The sequence below is a fragment of the Crotalus tigris genome, unplaced genomic scaffold (assembly GCF_016545835.1).
Source record: "Crotalus tigris isolate CLP2741 ecotype Arizona unplaced genomic scaffold, ASM1654583v1 scf7180000019630.4133010339:1179603, whole genome shotgun sequence".
NCBI classification, from domain to species: Eukaryota; Metazoa; Chordata; class Lepidosauria; order Squamata; family Viperidae; genus Crotalus; species Crotalus tigris.
In genome coordinates this window covers 380,289-404,900 of record NW_024097627.1, presented here as the reverse complement: position 1 = coordinate 404,900, position 24,612 = coordinate 380,289, and the positions used below count along the sequence as shown (strand labels likewise).

The 24,612-nt window shown below is 36.8% G+C and overlaps 1 protein-coding gene across 3 annotated transcripts in view; it reads right to left on the bottom strand.

Moving 5' to 3' along the window:
* Positions 1-4,385: 4,385 nt before the first annotated feature.
* RIC8B (RIC8 guanine nucleotide exchange factor B) overlaps positions 4,386-24,612 on the bottom strand; it is a 35,737-nt gene continuing 15,510 nt past the window's right edge. The window contains exons 5-10 of one of the 3 annotated variants that reach the window (XM_039363907.1): positions 18,562-18,724; positions 17,368-17,463; positions 15,485-15,629; positions 14,294-14,438; positions 12,587-12,706; positions 4,386-5,560 (exon numbers count right to left, since the gene is read on the bottom strand). In XM_039363907.1, the coding sequence (XP_039219841.1) occupies positions 5,449-5,560; positions 12,587-12,706; positions 14,294-14,438; positions 15,485-15,629; positions 17,368-17,463; positions 18,562-18,724 (781 nt within the window). In that variant the 3' untranslated portion in view covers positions 4,386-5,448. Of the gene's footprint in view, positions 5,561-12,586; positions 12,707-13,979; positions 14,125-14,251; positions 14,439-15,484; positions 15,630-17,367; positions 17,464-18,561; positions 18,725-24,612 lie in introns of those variants that run through there. The other 2 variants (XM_039363908.1, XM_039363909.1) reach the window with 2 other exon arrangements.

Below are 24,612 nucleotides of genomic sequence, written 5' to 3'. Positions count from 1 at the left end.
ACTGCTCAAAAAAAAAAAAAAAGTTCTTAGGAAGAGCAGACTGATCTGGTTGGGCTTCCAGACCTTTGATACATTGTTTAAATGTACTAAGTGCATGTTCACACCCCATCATCACGGATGTATCTCTGGAGAAACCAAGATACCAGAAGTTTTGGAGAAATGATCCTGAACCATACCAATTCACAATTGTCCTCTACAAGGAAAGAACACTAGTTAGTGTATAATATTAGAGCACAGATACTATACTTTCTCAGACAATTCAACCAGCATATTTAGGGATAAGCAAGGAAAACTGTATAGCAACCCCTCATTTAGCAACTGCCTCGTTTAGCATCCATTTGCAGTTATGGTGGTGATGAAAAATCAATTTTACTGTACAACCAATCCTCACATTTATCATCTTTGCAGGTCTGCAGAACAAAGGGAAGCTGAAGGAAAAGCATAAGCACAGTTGGGGTTTCACTTAGTGACCACTTTGTTTAATGACTGAGTTGCCAGTCCAAATGGTGGTTGCTAAAGAAGGACTGCCTAAATAATGTGTCAGAGAACAGATACCATAGTCTTGGTGTTTGGGTGATTTGCTAATAGTGTTCTTTAAATAATGTGCACACACATCTGTGTAAAAGGGACAATATAGAAAAAAGTAAGCAGCGGCCTCAACATTAACCCATTCAACAGTGACAAAGCCATTTATTATATAGAACTTCCTTGTAATTCCCTTCCAAGACAGGAGATTAAATTATATTAGTGACACAGCTAGTCTATATTTAGATATTTCGATTTATCCCAGATATCTGACTAGACCGAAATTGAAAGGCTGAGCAACTCAGTAGACCCCTAATAGCAACAAGATTGATCTTCCTGGGGTTTTTTTTTAATATTGATTATTCTTTGCCTCAGTTTGATCAGGGCCTCCGGATAGTATAGGATCTTACAACTAATTTATGTAGAATGGAGCTTTCCCATTTGCTAATAAAACTATAAAAGAAAATTAGGCCAATCCAATGGAAAACAGCTTTTAGTCAATAATTTAGTGAGTGAAGGGATAACATTTCTTTTTTTAAAAACTTTTTTTTTTATCTGTAATACAGTTAAAACAAAGATGGACATAACGTGACATTCCAGAATAAATATTCCTAACAATTTGTTCCTCTTAATACATATAATTAATATATCATTCTTAATCTCTATATAAACTTATTCTTCTATACAATAGTTTTATATATATAGTTATATATATTTCTATCTTAACACTAACTTGAAACCCGAGCAGTTCTCCTTGATTCACAGCAGTAATAAAATTTGTCCCAGATTTCATAGTAGTCTGATTGTGTCTTCTCCTTCATTTCCATTGTGAGCCTATCCATTTCAGCACACAATAAAATTTTATATAAAATCTCTTCTTCTGTTGGAATTCCTTTATTCCTCCAGCTTTGAGCGTATACCAATCTAGCACCTGCGAGAATGTGTAACATCAAATAGAATACCTCTTTGTTGTATTTCTGCATGGTTATGCCTACTAAAAAGAGTTCTGATTTTAACTCTACCACTGGCATTAATATTTCTTCCAGCCATTTTTTAACCTTATTCCAAAAATCACTGGCTCGTGGGCACTCCCACCACATATGGTAGTATGTCCCTATTACCAATTTACATTTCCAGCATTTGGAAGAAACATTTGGACCCATTTTAGCTAATCTTATGGGTGGGAAATGCCATCTATAGAACATTTTGTAGAGATTTTCTTTGTAGGAGGTGGCCAGAGTGAGCTTCCTGTTTCTAACCTATAATTCTTGCCAGATGTGCAGATCAAAGTTGAGATCAAAATCCCTGCTCCACTTTAAGATGGTCTCTTTTACCTGTTCCTCATACATTGCCTGATCTAACAAATAATGATATAGTTTTTTAATCATTTTATCCTCCGTACCTAATAATATTTTATCCAGCACTATCGGTTCTAATTTTATGCCTAACTCTTTTTTGTCTTTCCAATATCTCGCCTGTAATTGAAGGTATGCCCACCATTCTAATTCTATCCCTAGTGAAAGGATAACAGAGTAATGTTACAGAGTAACATTCGAGATACCTGATAGTAAGTACTCCATCAATGAGATAATTTTATACAGCTCTATTTGTACATCATTCAGAAGTTGTGGTTGGATGTCAGCTATAAATAATTTAATTGCTACTGAGATCTATAATGCTCATTAAGATCTATAAATGGCTTGAATAGATAAGTAGTGTATTATCTCTGTACATTCTCTAGGGCACAATTTAGGTTGCATTCTGGCACCCTGTAGCATGGAAGACAGGTTGTACATCCCTGTTGTACAAAGGAAACAGTCCAAACTGTGAAGACACCAAAGCAAAGGAGGAACAGCAGTGTATATGCACCACTGAGAAATTGTTCCTTACATATCATTTTTAAGGCTAATTTCTAAAACTCTACAATTTCTCAGGTTTTTAGTTTTAACATATGGATGTATCACACCAAACAAATCCATAAAAAATCTCAATCACTTGCTACTAGAGTACAGCAGAGCACAATATATTTTTCAGAGAACTTTTCCATATAGTAGCCCTCAGTTTTTCAGCCTTTCATACCTTCACGACCAACTATCAAGGTCTTCCAGCCCCTTCTTGGAGACTCTGTAAACTGTGGTCAAAAAAGGCAAGAGGGTGGCCTGAGAGCTTTGATTGCAGTGTTATGGATGCTATTGTCAGGCCTGCCATCTTCAGCATACTTCACTTCACAGGTATTCTGCCATAAAAGGCAAGGGAGGGGGGAAGGCAATTGGGGAAGTAAAGGAATGGGCATGGGAATGCACAAGGAAAGAGGGGGGAGATGACAGGGTGACAGGAACCAGAGCTGTCAATCCGGAATAAACCAGCCAATCAAGGATGGAGCCTGAGAATAGAATACAAAATTATATCAGAGGTGCCAAACTTCACTTCAAAGCCATTCCCAAAACATCAAAAACCAATACCATTGGATACTGGTGAACTAGTCAAGGAGGGAAGCCCAGGAGCAGGATCTGGGGCACATAACTGGAGCTCACCCCATTGTGCAGTGCTCGGCTCTCAAACCTGACAAGCTCAGTGTCTTTAACCACTGAATTATCGCATCCGTTTCAAATGAAGCTATGCTTTCTTCTGAAAATCCATAGATTCATCCTGAAAGAAACGGTCCCCAATGAATTCTTAAAGATCACTTATTTAAAAAAACCTCCATGTAATGTTTATTCAGAACTGCTGGTTCAGATGGTGTGTACTCCTTAACAAACTCTGTTTAAATGTTCACCAAGGGACAGAGGACAATGTGTTTCTCTTGTAGCACCTATGTAATGAAAGATTAGATCAAAACTTCTAATGGATTTCTGGAGGTGATAAAAACCTTTCCAGATTTGAGGGAATGAGTGCACACAATCTGTACTAGTGATACGGTATCTCCTTGATTTGAATATTGTTTCCAGGTTGCAAATTACCAGGCAACAATGCAATAAATAATCTACTTACTTAAGTAATTCTTCCAGATGTCATCTTTAGCCATGGCCAATTCACTATGAGAGATTGATGGCAAGTAAGTGTTTAATTTTCACATACAAAAAATATCAACTCTATTACTTTAACTATCACATAAGTGATGTGGTTCTGCAGTCATAAACAACTTCATGTAAAATACTAACACATTTGAATGGTAGTTCTGTGTGTGTCTCAGTGGTATAGGTACATGCTTCCAGTGATCATTGGACTGTATGGTATCTACACCTGTGTAAAATTAGTGTTTAGGGCTTATGTGGGACAAAAAAACCCCCCCTAAAGCAGTGTTTTTCAATCTTAGCAGCTTTAAGGTATGTGGACTTGAATACTGGCTGGGGGATTCTGGGAATTGAAGTCCATATATCTTAAATTTGCCATGGTTGTGAAACACAGCCCTGGCGGTCATCCCCAACCCTTTGCCCCTTGTTCCTAACTTTGGCCAAATTAGAAATGTAATAGATGGGGTATTGTTTGTTTGAATGAGTTTGTGCAATCGGAGACCTTGAAATTGGCAACAGAGAACCAGATCAGAAATAGTGCATGCAACTTGACATTTGGTAGATGGATTTGTATTCCTGGAACAGATATCCTAAACATTGTTATCTTATGAAAAATTGTGATTAGTGATTAAGCCATAGGAAGGATCATCATATTATTAGAGAGTCACTGTATTACTGGATTTCTCTCTAATTAGAGACTACAAATTGGCAACAAGAATATTCTTAGCTTACATCAACCGTGGAGATGGAGAGGGCACAAATTAAACATTCTACCTGGTGAAAAAAGACCATTCCCTAACGAGATAATGTTTGAGAAAATGGGAACAACTCAGTAGAACCATATGCTTGCATTGTATATAAAGTTTTATTGAGAGATTGCAATATATTTTCCATATTTGTTACAGAGCTAAACTGTTCTGACATTAACACGGTTCAAGACAAATTGTTTTTGTTTCCTCATATTATAAAATGTTATTGTATTTATACTTTTTTCAAAAGGAATTTTTAATACAGTATTTGCCTAGTCTTAAACTTTATATAACTTTTTGAAGAGTGGCTAACCATTATTAACGAGCCCATAACTAGTGACAGGATTGAGACTGTACTAGGACTGGTGTGTATTCATACTGAATTTATGAACTAGCCATTTCAGCAGCTATCCTGCAAACACAGGGGACAAAACTGTTCTTCCAAGCTGGATTTCAAGACAAAATAATGATGTATGTGAATCTGCAGCTGTAACTGTATAAAAACACTGAATCCATTTATATAATTTAATGGTAAAAAGACATTGATTCATTAAAATTCAGCATCCCTTAGATATGGAAATAAAGGGCAAAATAATAGAGGAAATAAGAAAACAATCAATAATAAATCAAAGGCATTTGATAGATGTTTCTTTAAAGTGATAGTATAATCATCATTTTAAAGATTTCTCATAATTTTAAAATCTAGATATTCTATTTCAGTCCTCAAAACAAGGAAATAGAATATCTTTAAAACATAAAAAGCAGTACAAACCATTATAATTGCATGAAAAACACTAATTTGTTTTTTTTTTATAAAAAAACAACCAGCTGTGCTTGAAGGGCTTTAAAACACCTTCTACTTTCCTGTTTCATGAATGACTCTTAATAGGGTTGATTTCAAAACTAAAGAACAACATTGTAATCTTTTCAATTTTACACCACATTTTTCATCTCATATTGAACACAGTTAGCTTGACGTTAATATTATTTCTTGTTGCTATATAAACTGGTATCTTAGAAATGCTAATAAGTACACCACATAATTTATAATTTAAACATTTCAATTTATAAAATGGTTGCAACAGTGCTTTAACATTCAGATAATGAACAATGCCACGAGTAAAGGAAAATGAGTAAAAGAATGTGAAATAGCTAATATTTTAGTCAGAATCTGAAGTTTCATGCTCATTGGCTTGATGCTGACAGACAATTTCTTCCAAAGGCGTCATGGTGCCATCTGGTCGTACTCCCATGGGTGTTATAACTTTGTCCCTATATAAGTGGAAAGAAAAAGATTTAGATTTTGTCTTGTCATATAGTTAAAAATGGCAAATAACATTATTAGTATATTCACATACAAATGCAGTAGAACAAAATGTGCAATGTGGAATTACCACCTGCTTGTTCTAGCTCACTTCAGCAATTCAATGGGTTATTATTATTATTATTATTAATAATAATAATAATAATAATAATAATAATAATAATAAATGAGATAGCCAGATCTTTATGGAGTATAAAAACCAAAATCTTCAGAGCCACAAGGTGCTATCAATAAACAGGGCAGGGGAATAATGCCAATATGCAGTTTAAAGTTTTGAGGGAATTTAGATCTCACGTATATGAAGATAAATAGGGCTATCTCAAAAATAGATATTGGCTGATTAGGGGAAGTGGGGAATAACATAAATAAAAGCTCAATTCAGACAGCACATATGTACTAAGTCAATTAAGACCTATCTGGAAAAGAGAAATCAATTACCAATGGAATAAGGACAAAGAACAGAATGACTGTTGATTAAATTTTTAAAAACCAAGGAAATAAAAAGCAGCCATTGCTTATTCCTAATCTCCACTAATATGCTAAAGTCCCACCTGCCAGAGAATAGTCAATTCTCTCAGTTCAAATCACAACTGTATACATATGAATTTCACTGAATGAGAAATCAATCAAGAAAAGAGATTTGTCCTATCAAACCTGCTTCTAGTGGAGCTTAAGTACTAGAGCATTCACTTAGATGCAGCTCTTTCCCAGTCCCTTAAAAAAAAATACAGTTGCTTTTGTTTGCAGGTGTTTAATTATACGATTGACAGCCATTTTAATCTCTTCAAAAGCACCCGGGGCCTCTCACCGTTAATCCAATTATATCTACTCCACAAGCTACAGCCTCCTATCAAGATGATTAATTATTGATTAAGCCAATCAAACGGTATTAGCACAGATTTATTTAAGCTCTTCATAATCTTATTTAATATTTGTGGATTATGGCAAAAACTGCCAGGACAGTTACATTCTGATCTTCTGAAAATGTTTTCTCCATATTTTCACAGATGTTATAAATCAACAAACAAGGACATCACGGTGTACCATCCTTCCCATCATCCTTATTCTACAAAAGCTTACCTGAGCATTAGAACCTAACAACAGAGAAATCACTGTGCACAACAGTCATTGACATTCCCTTAATTCATTAGAAATAGATCTGAAATCAGTGATGTGCACAACACCCCCAACATGGCCATTCAACCCAACCTAACACATTCAGATGAGTTGGCTCTATGGCTATTAGAATTCCCAGGCAGCACGTTGGCTGGAAAAAATTGGGAGATGTATTCCCTAGAATACAATCACCTGAGAGCATGATAATTTGACACACAGAACTTAAGTCAGAGAGAGATGTTAGAAGACGGTAGTAAATGAAAACTGTTAGAGCAGCAGCTTCGAGGTTACAATCATTAGCCCTAACTTCAGTTAAACTGCACCAGCTCTTCTGCTAATGTAACCAGGGGTTAGTAGAAAAAACTTATGATGCAATGGTTTAACACAGGGGTGTCAAACTCAATTTCATTGAGGGCCGCATCAGCATTGCGGTTGCCCTCAGGGGGCCAGATGGGTGTGGCCAGGGTGGGTGCAGCCTACTGGGTGGGCATGGATGGAGTGGGTGTGGCCAGCTCTACATCGTTTGCATCAAGGGTGCCTGTGAGCCTGAGCAGGAGTGGGATAGATCTGAGGGTCTCTGGCAGAAGGGGATGGGACCAGGGCAAGTGCCAAGGCATGATCCACTGGAGGAGCCTCACTGTTCCTCTCAGGCCATGCGGGGGGGGGGCTTATGGGCCAGGGCAGAGAGGACTGTTCCCTCACTGTTTACAAGATGGCTTTGCGGGCCACATGAAACCACTTCACGGGCCGCATCCGGCCCCCAGGCCTTGTGTTTGACATGTCTGGTTTAACATATGTATTAAATACTTCATATGGTTGTTTGTAGTTTCCAAATGCCTAGTTGCTGAAGTCTAAACATTTAGTATAGGACACTGAAAGTTATCTTCAAAGTTCCAATGCCTCTTCTAGCCACCCACAGAGGAATACATGTAGTCCTCCACTTATGGCTACAATTGAGCTCAAAATTTCTGTTGTCAAGCAAGGTATTTTGCAACTTTTCTTGCCCCATTTGTTAAGTGAATCACTACAATTGTTATGACAGTAAAACGACTGTTAGGTGAATCTGTCTTCCTCATTGACTTTGCTTGTCAGGAGGTGGCAAGGAGTGATCACATGATCCCAGGACATGGCAACCGTCATAAATCTGAATCAGTTGCCAAGCAGTTGAGTTTTGGTCATGTGACTGCGGGGAAGCTGCAATAATCATAAGTGTGAAAAACAGTCACAGAGGTACCATTATAAATTTGAACGGTCATTAAACAAACTGTTGTAAATTGAGGACTACCTGTAATAAAAAAAATAATCCTAAACATTCTTCTTCTTGCTTGTAATAAGCAACTTTTTCCAGAATTGTATTCCAAATGAATGCATATGTACATAAATATACTCTTTTGAATCTACTCGACTAATCCTCACATGACTGGATAACTTCCAAAACTGCTTTTTCTTTCAAATAAAAAAAGGATATATTCAGTACTATTTGTTGGCAAACATGACAAAATGAAACGTTTTAAAAAAACATGTTCTTCCTCACTTTTACTAATCTTTCACTAACTCTTCAAATTTATTTATAGAATGCTTGTTTCTGCTTTCTGCCTGCCATTTAGTTGGTCAACTCCCAAACCATTGCCTTATTTTTCAAGGGTCTTTCTTGCTTGCTTGCTCTGTGAATGAAACAGCCAGTATTAAACACATGGAACTAATGATAGTTGCCTATAATAAAGCAAACATATTGCAAACATTGGTCAGTTCCTTTGATAAAATAGTGTATTGGGGAATCCATTCACCTCTCTATAATTGAATGCTACATAATAGTGCTGACCCTTTTAAATACACTATTTTGTTCCACAATTAGAAAAGGAGAGAAAACCTGACAGAGGCACTGTTTTTATAGCCATCACTGCGATTAATTCTGCATTTTTAATGAGCAAGGCTGCTACTTAGGCTGGCTTAGTTACGTTCTTGTTTTACTGATTTCTTGTCAATGCACAACAAAACCCAAACCATGATAATTGGGGACTGTTTCATTAGCAAAAGGATTCCTACTATTAATACAGGGTTGGCTTGGAAAAAGCATCATGGCATTATAATTACTCAATGAATTCATAGCTGTGCCACCAGTTTATAATAGCAAGAAAATATTTATAAAGCATTTTAATTAACACTGAAAACTTCCAAACACACAAAGTAGAGAAAGCGCTGCATGCATGTCACAAAATTCATGTTATATTAGACAACTGCTGATCTGAAATAAAGATTCAGCTGGTCACTATTAGACTTCTAATCAGAAAACAGCATCAAAGAGAACACCATTTTTTAAATATCTCAGGCTGTCTTGAAGTACTGTGTGATCTTTCCTGAATTTTGTTGAAGTGCCCAAATCACACAGCATGTGAATGAAACCTTGCTATGAGAAGAGTAAAAATGTGGTGTCAAATATTTAGAAATATTCATGTTTACAGAGGTATACTCTGGAATGTTTGCATTTTTTAAACCCAATTGTCATCTGAGGCTGTGCTTCTACTTAACACTTTATAGCAACATCATGGCTTTTCTAAAATGATCAATTCTGCCAAAAACGTCAGTAGAACCAGTCACCCAACTCAATGCCTAGGTCTCCAGTGTGTTCCAGCATATCCCAAAATACTTTTTGATACCCACAAGAATCAACGCCCCACCTGATTTTTATTTTTATAGAATCTTAAGATAAATAAATGGGTTGTTGCCAGGCTGCAAAACACAGCCAGCTTCTAGCATTATTATTTTTTATTTCCAAAGATGTTTTAGGACCATACATGAGCTTAAGAGATATTGTTAGAAAATGAAATAATATGTGCATCATTGAAATAGTGCTTTGATCGTAATAACACTCACTGAAGTATTGTGGTAAAGTTTTGGTGTAGCCATTTTGAGAACTTTCCCAGATCTGCATGCATGCCTTCTACTGGAATTGAAGCACTTTTATAAATAATTCATACAGTATTAAAAATTGTACATGGCTGCAATCCAAGCTTTGTTAGAATTGGGCCTCAGTCCAGGAAAAATATCAAAATAACCTGAATCATTACATAAGATTAGAATAATATGGAGATCTTTGTATTCAGCTTGCTTTCTCTTAAATGTTTTGTGAGTTGTATGACAATTAGTTTGTAAAGTTGACAATGACATATTCTGACAAATTCCAATCTGCAATTGGCCCAATTGCTATTATTTGCCTTAATAAAATGGGAGGTAGAACTACTTACAAGGAATAATCCAATCTACTTCCTAATTAAGCTAAAATTTGAATTCTAACATTGTCCCGTCCTTCTTTCACAAGTTGAAACTGGCTTATTTTCTCCTGTTTAGTCTTAAACTGTTTTCTACAAGCATCTATAGCAGGGGTGTCAAACTGCCGGCCCACGGGCCAGACGCGTCACACGGAAGACACGCCCATTCCTTTGCCAGCAATGGCAAAACTGTCCCGATACATTGTGCGACGTCACATGATGTCGCGAGTTTGACATATCTGATCTATACTTTTGAATACAATTTTAGAACTAATGACTAGTGATGTGAATTATACACTGAAGATGCATTATCTGTTGTTTAATTACAACACTAAGTATGAGAAAGATACAGCAAAAACAAAGAAGTAAAAGACCTGATAAAATTTATATGCCATAAATTTATATTCCCCAGTGGCAGTACACACATGATTTTAGATTGTGTTAAATTCCTGACCAAGAAGTAGCATTACAAACACAGAGAATGGAACAAAAACCAAATCTTCAGCACTGCAGGGAAGGTGTAGCGTGAGAGCAGAACATGCACCAAACACAAAAGAATGAGAAAGAAATGTGATTCTAAAGAGCATAGCAGAAAGGGGCCTGGATTTGGGAGCTGGGAAAGGGTGAGAGATTCTTAGCTGCAGAGTCTCTTTGAGTTAATCTTAATTGGATATCCTAACCTCAAAACATGAAATAACTGAAACTAGAATGAGTTTCAGCTAACTTATTCCATTTTTGGATCAATTTAAATCTTGTATAGTTATGAGCTAAATGTTGCCCATCTGTGCAAAACCAGAATTAAATCATTCCCAGATCTATGCAATATAGCAATACCAATTAAACATGTTAACAGAATTAATAATCTGAAAGTAATCATAGTGTCTTTTATTAGGAAATCTTTGCAATACTTTCTCCTTATAAATCAATGAGCTTCTCACATTTTAGAAAAGCCTCTAGCTTTTTAGGAACACTGACAACATCCCATAATATAATTTCATACAGTGGAATCTGCAGGTCACCAAAGTTTTGCTTGTAAGTATTACCCTTTCCATTCAAAAGGAATCAGATTTTTTTTTTTTTTGTCTAAAATAGCAGTGAGTAGCCATTCCATGATGGTTCCACTTTCAGGCAGAAAGGAAATCCTTTCAGGAACAGCCATATAGTTATTTTTGGCAAAGTGCAAGAGTGCGCAGTAAAGAGAGTATTCTGTACAGAATTAACAGAATTGGAAGGGACCTTCTAGTCCAGACATGTCAAACACAAGGCCCAGGGGCCAGATGCGGCCCGCCAAGTGGTTTCATGTGGCCCACGAAGCCATCCTGGAAACAGTGAGGGAACGGCCCCCGCTGCATGGCCCAGGCTGGCCGGGAGTCAACATACAATTTTGTGGTGGCCATCTTGGCACTTGCCCCAGTGGACCATGCCTTGGCACTTACCCCGGTCCCACCTCCTTCTGCCAGAGACCCTCAGATCTGTCCCACTCCTGCCCAGCCCCCACAGGCACCCTTGATGCGAACAATGTAGAGCTGGCCATGCCCACCCAGTAGGCCGCACCCACCCTGGCCACACACCCTCGCCCCCCACCGAGGTCAACCACAATGCTGAAATTGAGTTTGACATTCCTGTTCTAGTCCAACCCCCTGCTCAAGCAGAAGGATCTATACCATTTCGGACTAATAGCAGTCCAATCTCTTCTTAAAAACTTTCAGTATTGGAGCACCCACAACTTCTGAAAGCAAGTCATTCCATTGATTAATTGTTCTCACTGTCAGGCAATTTCTCCTTAGTTCTAAGTTGGAACTCTCTTTGTTAAGCTTCCATCCGTTATTTGTCTTGCCCTCAGGTGCTTTGTAGAATAAGTTGTCCCTCTCTTTTTTCTGATAGCCTCTCAAACTTTGGAAGACTGCTATCATGTCTAATTCTTTTCTTTGTTGGACAAGACATACCCAGTTCCTGCAACCATTCATCATATGTTTTAGCCTCTTGACCCCTAATTGTCTTTGTTGCTCTTCTCCGAACTCTTTCTAAGGTCTCAACATCTTTTTGTATTGTGGTGACCAGAACTGAATGCAGTATTCCAAGTGTGGTCTTATCAAAAGAGTATATAAAGATACTAATACTTCACATGATCTTAATGCTATCCCTTTGTTGATGCAGCCTAAAATTACACTGTTTTGGGGGGCAGGTGCAGCACACTGCTGGCTCATACTTAAGTAGCTGTCCACTAGGACTCCAGGATTCCTCTCACAGTTACTACTATTGAGCCAGATGCCACCTATTCTATACTTGTGCATTTGGTTTTTCTTGCCTTACTTTTCTTGCCACTGAATTGCATTTTGTCAGATTGCATTTTGCAATTTGTAAAATTCTTAATGTACTTACTGGATATATTTTTATATTTAATTATGGTCAATGATCAGATTTTGCATATCTGCCAAAATTTATAGCAAAATGATCCTTGGCCAGTGGAGTACTGAATATCCTTTAAGAACTTCACCGATGCAAACATAATTAAAATATAGTGAAATTCTTAATGATAATGAAATGGTAAGAAGGATAAAGAAATGAACATGCAAAGAGATACAATACCTAGAAAGCTTATCAAACATATTGACCAGTTTCATTGCTTCATATTCCTTTTGTTCCTCAGTCATTTCATCCATTGGGTTAGGCATTGGCTCTTCTAAATGACCTGTAATTAGGTTAATGCTTTGGGAAGTGGGAAAAGAGAAAAGAACAAGTAAAAAAAAACTTCAAGAAGATTTTTCAAGAACACCGTTCCACAAGTTTTAAAGTAAAATTGGAAATATCAGTTTATCCCAAAACACCTCCAAATGCCTTCCAGAATTGGAAAGCACTTTTAGTTCTCAAAAATGCATATTAATTTAAGTTTTATGGCTTCTCTCAGCCTTTGCATCTCAAATTGATTCTGCTCATAGTTAGTTACAACCCATTACTTATATAAGTACTGCTCTCTTAACACCCATTTTCTTCAGCGATTGTTCAAAATTATGACGGTGATGAATGAAGGGGTTTATGATTGGTCCTTAAATTTCTGGCTGTTACTTCCCCCACGGTTACATGTACAAATGTACTCCTTTTGCACTGGTGCAGTAGGACCTCACTAACATTTTGTCCAGGGCCTCCATTTATTTCCCAACTAAGGCCTTTTTTCACAAAAGAAGCCTGAGGTGTGAAGGCAGCTTTGGCTGTGCCAGCTGAAAGAGCTTTTCTAGCTGTGTTCTTCTTTTGTGCTGGTGCTGTCAGGGTTTTCTTTCATGCACCAATCTTGCAAAAGAAGACCCTTAGCAGGGTGTTAGCGGCGCCCTGACTGGTGCATGGAGGCCTTGGATGATGCATGAGAGAAAGGAAGGTGGCACAAAAGAAAGCCCTTACTGGTACAGTAGTGACAAGTGGCGTGGTGGAGGAGCCATGGACAAGGTTGGGTGGTAGGGTCAGCTGGCAGCAACAGTAATTTGGCAGCCAAAAGGTGAAGGGGGAAATAGTCAAGTGTGTGTGTGCGTGTGTGTGTTTGTGTGCTGAAAAGGAGGCAGAGGCGGCTTGGGGTCTGGAGGGACTTGGTGTGAATGGCTTGGATTGGGGTGGGTCCACACCTAACTATAAGTGGAATTCAGCTAATGATGACAATGGAAACTGCCGGGATTGCTATTGCTGAGCAATATAGTGATGTGACTTTGCACTTTATGACCATATTGCTTAGCAACAAAAATTCCAGTACCAATTATTGCTGTGAACAGAACAACAGAGTTGGAAGGGATCTTGGAGGTCTTCTACTCCAACCCCCTCCGCAAGCAGGAAACCTTGTATCATTTCAGACAAATGGTTGTCCAATCTCTTTTTCAAAACCTCTGGAGATGAGCACCCACAACTTCTGGAGACAAATCATTCCACTGAATAATTGTTCTGTCAGGGAATTTCTCCTTAGTTCTAGGTTGCTTCTCTCTTTGGTTAGCTTCCATCCATTGCTCTTGTCCTGCCTTCAGGTGCTTTGGAGAATAGCTTGACTCCATCTTCTTTGTGGCAGCCCCTGAGATATTGAAATGCTGCTATCATTTCATTCCTAGTCCTTCTTTTACTACCAGTTCCAAAAGTCAGGGGCCAATTCTCTGACAAAGGGGGGGGGGGAGAGAGAGAGAAATGGTATAGGTCAGTGTTTTTGAAACTTGGCAACTTTGAGATATGCTGGCTGGGAAATTCACACATCATAAAGTGGCCAAGTTTAAAAACACTGACCTAGGTGAAGAGAAGGGAGGCAGAATTCAAGCCATGCCGTACTTTGGCTTTGCAGATTTGTATTCCTCTGTGTCCGTATCTTCATCATCTGAGTACCAGTTTTCCCCTCTTCCTCCAGCTAAGAGGCCCCTGGCTGCCAGCAGGCCTGCTGCATTGCCATACCCAGTGTACTTCAACAAGCTGTCAACTGCAAAACAATAGGAAATGATCAAACTGTGGCTTGAAGATAGAATAAGATTAACATTTTTTCCTTATTGGATTTGAATTTAAGAAAATCCCTCTTTGGGCATTAAATCCAACTGAGACAGACAAACAGACAGACACTTATATACATAAGGATCACATAACTGTGTGGGGTTACTTCAACCAAAGTAGCTGAATGGTAAATCTGAAGAGTTTTTCAGGGGAGGATAATGAGAGGAGGAGTTTGCAAACAGCAGGGGAAAACCCTAATAAAGCAGAATGCATACGCTTATTGAAAGTTGTATTCATATTTTAGATTGGGGTTTTAACAGGTCAGTTTAAAAGGAAGGCCCTCTACATGCGACTTTACACCCTGTACTCACTAATTAAGACTTTATAGCTAAGAAAAGACTACACCAAAGTTTAATAACTTCTATTTGTCTTCAATTTAATCTGGCTTAAGATATTTCTAGAGAGAGAAATAATAGACTAGCTGCCATAAAAAGTAAAATGCCTGTGTGCATTTTATAAATTGTTGTTGATTGTCACATCTGTAAAATGCATCTTCCAGTACTTCTAGATTTAATTTAAAAAAATTATTTGGCAACAAATAGCCAGCTCAGCAAGGGATTATAGGTGGTCTCATTTAGTGAACACTTGTTCAGCAACTATTCGAAGTTACGATAATGTTGAATGAGGAGGCTTATAGCTGGACCTCGAAGTTGCAGCCAACACAGAGTTCTGGCAATCATGTGATTGTGAATCAATTGTTGGCAACCGGCACACAATTACATTGTTTGCAGAATCCCACAGTCACATGATCACCATTTGCGATCTTTACCTGCAGCCTCCATCAAGCAAAGGATATGGGTTAGAGTTAGGCTTAATTGTTGCAACTAGAGCTGCTGTTGTAAGTCGGAATGGTCATTCTTTATGCTTGCATTGCTTAGTGACAGAATTCCCAGTCCCAATTATGGTCATTAATTGAGGACACTCTGTATTTGCACATTTCCTATAACCACCCTCATGGTCTAGTAAAAACCTCTGTACCTCTCTCCTTACAAAGAACAAAAAGGAATTCTGCAGCTATTTGCTTCACTCCCAGATCAACGTGAGTCATAAGACGCACTAATTTGTTTCTCAGTGTTGTGCCCACTTCAGGACGATTAGAAACATCTCTCAAAGGAGGCAGCACCTAAAGACACAGGAAGATAAGAAGAGGAATTAATCCTAGTGCAAGGTATTATCACAATTATTCCCTTGAATTCCTCAAAACAATTCCACTTTTTTTTCTGGCTATCTAAACAATTTGCATGAGGGCAAGAGAAAGTGGGAGCACTAAACTGCACCCTTTTGCCCATCTCCCTTTGGCCCTGGCCTGCATCCAACTGGTTGGTGGTAAGGTTTGACAGGTGATAGGAGATTGGCTGCTTTGGTAAGTGTTCTATCCAATAATTCCCCAAGATAATGGAAAACAATAACAATAATAATAAAGTTGGAAAGGACCTTGGAGGTCATCTAGTCCAACCCCCTGCTCAGGCAGGAAACCCTATACCATTTCAGACAAATGACTATCCAGTCTCTTCTTAAAAACTTCCAGTGTTGGAGCATTCACCATTTCTGGAGGCAGGTTGTTCCAGTGATTAATTGTTCTAACTGTCAGGAAGTTTCTCCTTAGACAAACAAAGCAATGCAGCTAATAGTACAGTAATGCACCAATAATACTCAGCTTTATTCCTTTTCCCAATGACCGCATCTAAGTTTTGAATTAGAAATTGCAGTTTAGGTTATCAATAAAGATTGATTTTTAGGATTTTTTTTTTTTCAAAATACTTTTCAAAGTTAGAACATTTTCTGTAGATTTAGGACTTGATGCACCACTGCTAAATCTTAATGATATGAAATTGCTATGAGAGGCTCATCCGTAATGGGGTGGGAGAAAAGAAGAAGGTGATGAAATATTCAGTTCTAAAAAAAGAATGTGACTCTCCATTTTTGGGGACCATATGACTCATGCCATTATCTTATTTAAGTATGCTTGTTGCTTCTTATAAATGTTACATTTATACCCCATTTCATCCTAAAACGCAAGCACATTTTATTGTTTTTCCAAGAAATGAGAACTTAAGATGTCTAGGAGAAATAATAAAAGATTTTTTGTTGTGGACTTGGGGTAATGCAACTCATTCCTCAGAATGGTCTAACACTGTATCATTCTGCAGCCTTAAATGAAAACATATGGGATGAACATCATAATCTTAATAAAAATAGACTATTTTTATGACTCAACAATTTTAACTCTCTTGCTTTCATGCTCTTGTGAATATATGAGGTTGTCCTCATTTAATAACCATTCATTCAGCTACTGCTGAAACTTTCTACGGTGCTGAATGAATGGTAGTTTTGAGTAGACCTTGTACTTATAGTCACCACAGTATCCCTGAGATTATGGAATCATGATTCAGGCGCTTGGCACCTGATCATGATTCGTGACTTTCCCTGCTGGTTTCTCGCAAACAAAATCAATGGGGAAACTGGAAGGAAGCTGGAAGCAGCAATCACATGTCCTCATTTAATATCAAAAACTGGGACTGCCATTGCTAAGCAGCGTGCTCACAAGATTTTTTTTTTTTTTTTACATTTCCAATCCTAATTAACATTGTTAAATGAGGACTACCTATATATCATTTTCCATTTCTTCTAAATAGTTGTTTTAGGCTGCTTAAGTTGTAAATAGTTGTTTTAGGCTGCTTAAGTTGTAAACAAGTTCCACTGACCAAAGTTCATATTTACTTTTAAGAAAACATATACGTTGTACATAATCAGCAATTTCATGAAGAAGGATCAGATTGTTTAATGAATAGAAATATTTATGCATATTCAGTACAAGAGATTCCATTACATTTTAGTCTTTGGATATCCTCATGCCTCACCTGAGCTTTAATAAACTTCCTAATGTTCCGATGGGACCGGCAGCATCTTGTTAGTAAACTGAGCACTGGAGTGAGGCCTTCCCTATAGCTGCTCCCCTAAAGAATAAAAATTTTAGCAGCATTTTTCCAACAACATAACTCAAATGTTGTGGCATACAAATCTTAATTCTAATAGATAGGGTCACCTATTTCCATGATGGCTCATCCAAACTTTAAAACATTTTTAAAATGTAAAATCATTTTTAAAAAATATTTAAAAACTGTATCTGAAAGCTCACAAGATATACACCAGCAGCTATGACTAATCAAGTTTCCCCACTGTATGTTTGTGCTTTTTTTCCAGATACAGGAACATCCGTAACACCCCCTGATTGCAACACAATGCATTTTTGACTGGAGTATTAAGTAGTGTGTCAGTCAATACTTTTTACTGAAAATAAATAAAACAAAGATAAGCAGGAAATTATTTTATATTTTGCACATCCCAAAGACTCTGAACAAATCAGCTGAACTATTTATTCTCCACATGCAACTTTGAGTCAGAGTTTTAGTGTCATGGTTCTGACAGATGAAACTCTTCAAAAGAACCTTGAGGCATTGTTTACCTTAAAGAATCTTTATTTTGAGTAACATAACATTGGCAGTGCATAATCAAAGCCAAAAACAGAATTCCCCTCCCCTGAGCACATAGAATCAAAGCACAATTCCCTCCTCCAATTAACAGTCATAAATCACATTCCCCAATTAGTTTGAAGTGGGCTCTCCAGTTCTCCAGCCGAACAAATCCTTATCAGCTCTGGTTACAATAACCTTGTTTCTCTCGCTAGCATGATGTTGTTTTGTCTAGCTGGACTCACGTTCACATCCGCCCTCCCAGCATCATCTAACTCTAAAAGCAAAAGGTAAAAAATGGCTACATTTCCACCTGTTGTCAATGCAAAAACATCTGATGCTAGCAGCGTTGACATTTAATTTGTGTTTGGGTATTCAGATGAATATTCAATTTGTTCCATGACCGTATATTTCTCATGGCCATGTTCTAACCTTGATTTATTTTCAAACATCTAAAACTTGGGGGTTAGTACGCAAAAACTATTTTGATTAAGAAGCATTCTATAATACTGCACAATTAAAGTCCAAGCAGCATTATGCTGCAAACAATGGAACAAGGCTCCCAAATTCAAAAGTTCTTACCTTGTCAATTCTCTTCTCCATGAACTTCAAAAGCACCTGAATGGCATCCATATTCATGCCATTGTATTTCACATCAGTTTCCTTTGCCTCTTCTTGAGCTGATGGACTGATAAGGACATCCAAACAAGAGACTGGAACATTACTTAACAGGTTGATCGCATTGCTGAAAGAAATTTTAAAAGGTATTCTCTGAATATAAGTATAATACATACTTTTGTGCATAATATGCGAATGAAGCCCTTGAAATATGGACATAACAGCATGGATTACAATGTTGTAATTTTATACAACAGCTAATGCACCTCAATACTACTACAAGTTACATTTCAACTGTTTTACACTTTTCTAATTGGTATTTTCAGAAATTCACTAAATTGTTGTATTGCATTTTCAGGATGCAATATGGAATCAAAACACAAAAGTGTCTTGGCTATGAATTTTGCACTTTTGGGGAAGAGTACAGAAACATGCAAGTAAAAGCTTACCCACCCTGGGTAGGATAAAACCAGAGTCATAATGCTGTCTAGAAGCGGTATGCTAGTAGCTGCTTCTGCTAGCATGCTTCTTCTGTCATCCATGATTCAGACTGAAAGGTGGTCATGGAAAGAGCAGCTGCCTGATCACATCATCATTTTTATATTCTCTGTGGCATATAAGTAAACACAGACTCCAATTGGCCATACCACTCAGCAAAGGTATTCTGGTAACTTTCCACTTAGATTACTGCAATGTACTATATGTGGAATTGCCTTGGAATCAAGTTCAAAAGGTGACTGATGAAATAGTAGGCTTGTGCTTTCTTCTGACTGTTATACACTTCTGGGCCAGATTTAAAATGCTGTCTCTATCAACAAATGCCTAAAGGTTTGAGGCTTTATTGTCCGAAACCAGTGTTATGTTGAAGCTGTATAGACTTCAACTCCCAGAATTCCCCAGCCAATATGCAGGCTGGGGAATTCTGGGAGTTGAAATCCAAACATCTTAAATGGTGCCAAGGTTAAGAAATTGTCCTACATTGAGACCTTCATTAAAGACACTTCGCCAGGTTCTCCAACCCTATAAAGGTGAAGTAAGATGAAATAAAGACAATAGCATTTTCAACACTAGCAGCCCATTTCTGGGACACTCCAGAAGGATTCATTTGGTACCTACATTAGGATCTTTTAACAGCAGGCAAGGATCATTTTATTTTAACAGGCATTTTTGGAACTGCTCCTTTAAGTGATATTTTATTAGCCATAGCTATAAATTACAACAGTTCTTATTGTTTTATGTAAGAGTTTGTTTAACCTGCTTTATCATATCTTGCATTTTATTTTTTTATTTTAGATTTTTTTTGTGCTGGATTTTACTATGATGTATATTATGTATACTATAAGTTACAGTATGGCATATCTATCTGTAAAGTTACTGCTAATGAGCAGTTTCACAATTCTGCAAACAAGCCCTTGCATTTTATATCACATTTCCCTCCCTCTCCAAGTCATTTGGTCCATTAACTTTCTTTGTAAGCCTAAACAGATTCACCTAACTATATAGTAGTATTGTTATGTTCAGATATAAGTTAAGAGTTATAGACTGGTGTATTTGGATCCCTTTTTTCACTTAAAGCAAGAATTTTACTAGGGTGCAGTTGTATCTGTCTACTAGTATTTTGTCTCTTCAGCCAGTGCTCTTATTTAACTTCCTTAAGGCAGGACCAATTTAAATTGAAATGCTTAACATATGTGGGATTGAGTTTTGCTTTTTACAAAATAATCTGCTTGAAGTAAAACAACGGTTGACCAAGAACAATAAGATTTTAATTCAGAAAAATAAAGGAAGCTTGGATCATTTCGACGGAAAGCTTCTTTTTGCTGGTTTCTTATGAAGCAATGGTGTTCTCAAACACCTACCAAATTAATTTTCTGGATCACTGTGCTCGAGTTATTCTTTTCAATAACTGGAGTCTGGCTTTCTGAACTTTGTCATTCCACCTGACAGTTTTATTTGTGGCAGAGGAGTGTATGAAATTCTCCACCTACCAGGAAGTCACTGACTATGCACAGATCGGCACAATAGTGTTTGCATTCCTTCTCCAGGGGGTAGAAATGCTGCGTATATTATTTTCTCTCTCAGCTTCCTAAAGATCATTAATCACAGAGACATGACATCTACCTACTCAGGCTCTCAGCCCCCTCCTGATATGCAAACGTGAAAGCAAACAACACTTTAGCTCTAGCGAAAGCTGTGATTAAAATCTTCAGAATGGTCAAACATGGCATTTACTGTAACTTATTTCACTGAAATTTGGCTATTTTATGTGATAGAATGCACAGAACCAAAAGAATCTCTTTACTATACTCATTTTTAATTAATGAAGGGAAAATAATTTTTAAATATCTCTATAAATACAAATTTAAATTAATAAGATGAACATTCTACTTTTATTAATTTAAATTCATATTCATAAGAAACATTTAAAAAAGAGCCTTCCTTCAGATTTATCCTCTAAACATAGTATTTTTTCTTAAAAAATATCATTAAAACTATAAAGTAATATCTGAATATCCTTTAAAGTCTCCATTCACAGTTCTTTAAAATTAAATTCAGACCCTCCAGGCATACTTGAAAGAATCGCTTTACAAGAGGGAACTAGAAAACAAATGAATGGATAAGATTAGACCCTTCGCAGGCTGCACTTTTATGACATTCAACAGCTCAACAAGGTCTAGGCAGAGGCTTTTTCCATGATCTATATTATATTTAATCTTAGCCAAAAAGCTAAGAAGCAGCTGATTGATTTGTATTTAGTATGAAACAAGCATTTTTTTGAATTTATTTTTGAGTAACTTATGAATATTGAGGTCTTTGTCAAACAGTCTACATTTTTTATGTCACTCAGGTAGGTACACCATTTCACTGAACTACCTTAATTTTAAAAAATTGGGCACTATGGGATTTTTATTAAGTTCTTATCTGGACACAAATCCTGTCTTTCACAATTGCTCTCCCAAACAATGAAGAGCTATGCAATGAAAAGTTTAGGTTATCTTCCGGTTATTTATATTAGAATAACAATAGCAATAAATAAGTGTGGCAGTAGGGTAAATATTTCAAAATACTGTTTAAACAGAGCTTTTACTGTGATAATTTAAGAACAATGAACCAAGTATCTGATGTACAAAATAAGATTTAATATATGTTCATTTTAAAGTTTTTAATTTACTGGGTTTTCAGGGAAAAGCTGGAGAAAATATGCTATCATTATGACTTCTGAAACCAGTTTTATCCAAAGGATGCCACTGAGATTCTTTCTCAGAGATTGGAGGCTATGAAAATCTGGATGGGGAAGAACGAGTTTTAACTCAACCTTCCAACTGAACCCTAAAACAAAATGATTGTGGGTCAGGACCTGATCCTTGGATCTGGCTTTTTCATCATTAACTTGGATAGGGTAGCACTATCCCAGAAAAAGCTGGTTGTTCAATTTAGGATTCCTTGTGGCTCCTGACAACTGTGGTCAAAAGGGACTTTGCATAATTTAATCTTGTGAATCAATTGTACCCTTGGGAGTTACTGCTCACTACTCATTAATGTCTTTATTTCTCAGTTCAACTATTAAAATACAGTCTATGTGTAAAATTTTTGGAAGATACACCTGGGTCCAGAATGTGGTAGCATATGCACACTGTGATACACCCATGTAGCAGCACTGTTATGAGAGCTATACTAGCTTCCAGTAGGTTTCTGGATGCAATTCAATATGCAAGTTGTTTTAAAGTCCTGCATGCCACAGGGCTTGTGAGATACTTGTCTCCAGTGCCTTCTGCCTGTCACCCACAGACTATATATGCTTCAGGTCCCTTCTAGATTATCTAATGGGACTCTGGAATGATATTGTATTTGGGCTCATCTAATAAATAAATGATAAAAATTCATTAATTGCATAAACATCCTGCAGTTTCCTACTTTCAAAAACTGGAAGATTTTTGCAGGTGGCTTTTGAATTTTTTTTATGTGGCTAGCTTCAACAGGTCTAAAACCAAAAGTTTACAGAAAAAAATCCTTAAATTGTAATAGTGACAATTCTTTTCTAAAATGTTTAAAAAAAATGATATCCTGGAAGATATTGGACAACTCTGTATCATAACAATATTACCACTGGAGTAAAACATAAATCATTATACAATATTGAGCAAAGAAGCTCTCATTACATTAATTCAGTTTTAAACAAAATTTCAGATGGTAAGCCTTGCTTTCGTTTTGTATAGTCCCTGGAATTAAGTGACTACTTTAAGAAGAGATCAATTATTTCAGAATCCGTAAGATTAATCATAATATTAAAACTTATGGAAACGTGTCCACTATATACAAAAAGCACTAACTTACTTAGATCATTATTTAGATATAATAGCTGAGAACCAAACCTAACTAGAATGTCATTTTAAGAATAACTGAATTTTCCCTCTCTCTCTTTTCTTTTTCCCTTTTTTCTTCTTCCTTTTTTTTACGTATATTATTATTATATATATCATTATTATGATTTTTATTATTATTATTAATTATCTTATAAATTGTATACGTTATTTTTTAAAATTTGTTAAATAATCCTATATTCAGTTCTGGGAAGTCGGGGGGGGAGGGTGGGGTGGTTTGGGAGGGGGGGGTGGATGTTTACTTGTAAAATTTTTGAAAAAAAATCAATTAAAAAAAAAAAAGAATAACTGAATTTTCTAAGGGGGTGAATTTTGATAACATTTCGTACAAAGAGTTACTTATTTGGTCGGGTACTGATTGGCAACTAAAGTCTTCAGATGTGTTAAGGCAAGAAAATATTTTACAATCGTGGTTTCAATATTTGCAAATAGTGCAGAGGTGGACTTTAGATAAGAAAGTGGGAATTACTTTAGTAGATAAAAATTTGGTAATTCAGATTAAGGATCAGAAATATGCCCATATTAAAAGAATTTACAATGAGTTAATAAAACTGGACTCGGAAACAGAGTTAGTAAAAGATTGTATGATTAAATGGGCTCAGAATATTCAGGAACCAATTTCATTGGATTTATGGGAGGTAATTTGGATTAGAAATGTTAAATTTACACAGGCTCAAAATTTGAGGGAAAATTTTTATAAAATGTTTTATAGATGGCATCTGGATCCTAAAAAGTTGTTTTGTATGTACCTGAACCTGCAACCTAAATGTTGGAGATGTGGTTGCTTGGATGTAACCTATTTTCATGTTTGGTGGACTTGTAAAAATATTAAAGCCTTCTGGATTATGATTTGGTGGAATATTCAAAAGGTTTTTAAAAGGAAGATTAAGTTTACTCCCCAGTTGTTTCTTTTGGGTATTTTTGTGGATTTTGATGCTAAAGAAACTATCTTAATATTGAATTTAATAACAGCAGCAAGATTATTGGTGGGTCAATATTGGAAGAAGGATTCTCTGCCTTCTTTAGAAGAATGGGTATTTAAGGTTTCTAATTTAGCAGAAATGGCTAAAATTTCTGCTTATTTAAAGGACCATTCACAAGAGAGATATTTTAATGTATGGAGAAGATGGATAGAATATGTTCAGAAGAAGTATGGAACTACAAAGTTTCACTTATTTTATGAGTAATGAATTTGTTTATAAACTTATGATGTTAAAGTTTGAAGAGAGTTAAGGGTTAGTATGATTTTGGTTATTGTATAATTAATAAACTTAAATAGATTATGTTTAATATGTTTGTATAACCCTGTACTTGGCTCTGGGAAGTCGGGGGGGGGGAGGGAGGGGGGGAAGATGGGTTGAAGTTTAAGTAGCTCAGATAAGTAGAAATAGTTTTATTGTATATAATATTGATGTTTTAATTTGGAGAGAGGAATTGCTCGGGCATTTCCCCTGGACCGCATCCGGAGCGAGAAGATAGGAAGAAGGGGAGAAGCAAGTAGGAAGGTTGAGGAGAAGGAGGAGAGGGGGAGAGTGAGGAAGAGGAAGAAGAGGGAAAGAGGGAAATAGGTTAGAGGGTGGATGCGGTTTGGGGGGAAATGGGTGAGCAATACCGAAAGTTGTGTGTATCAATC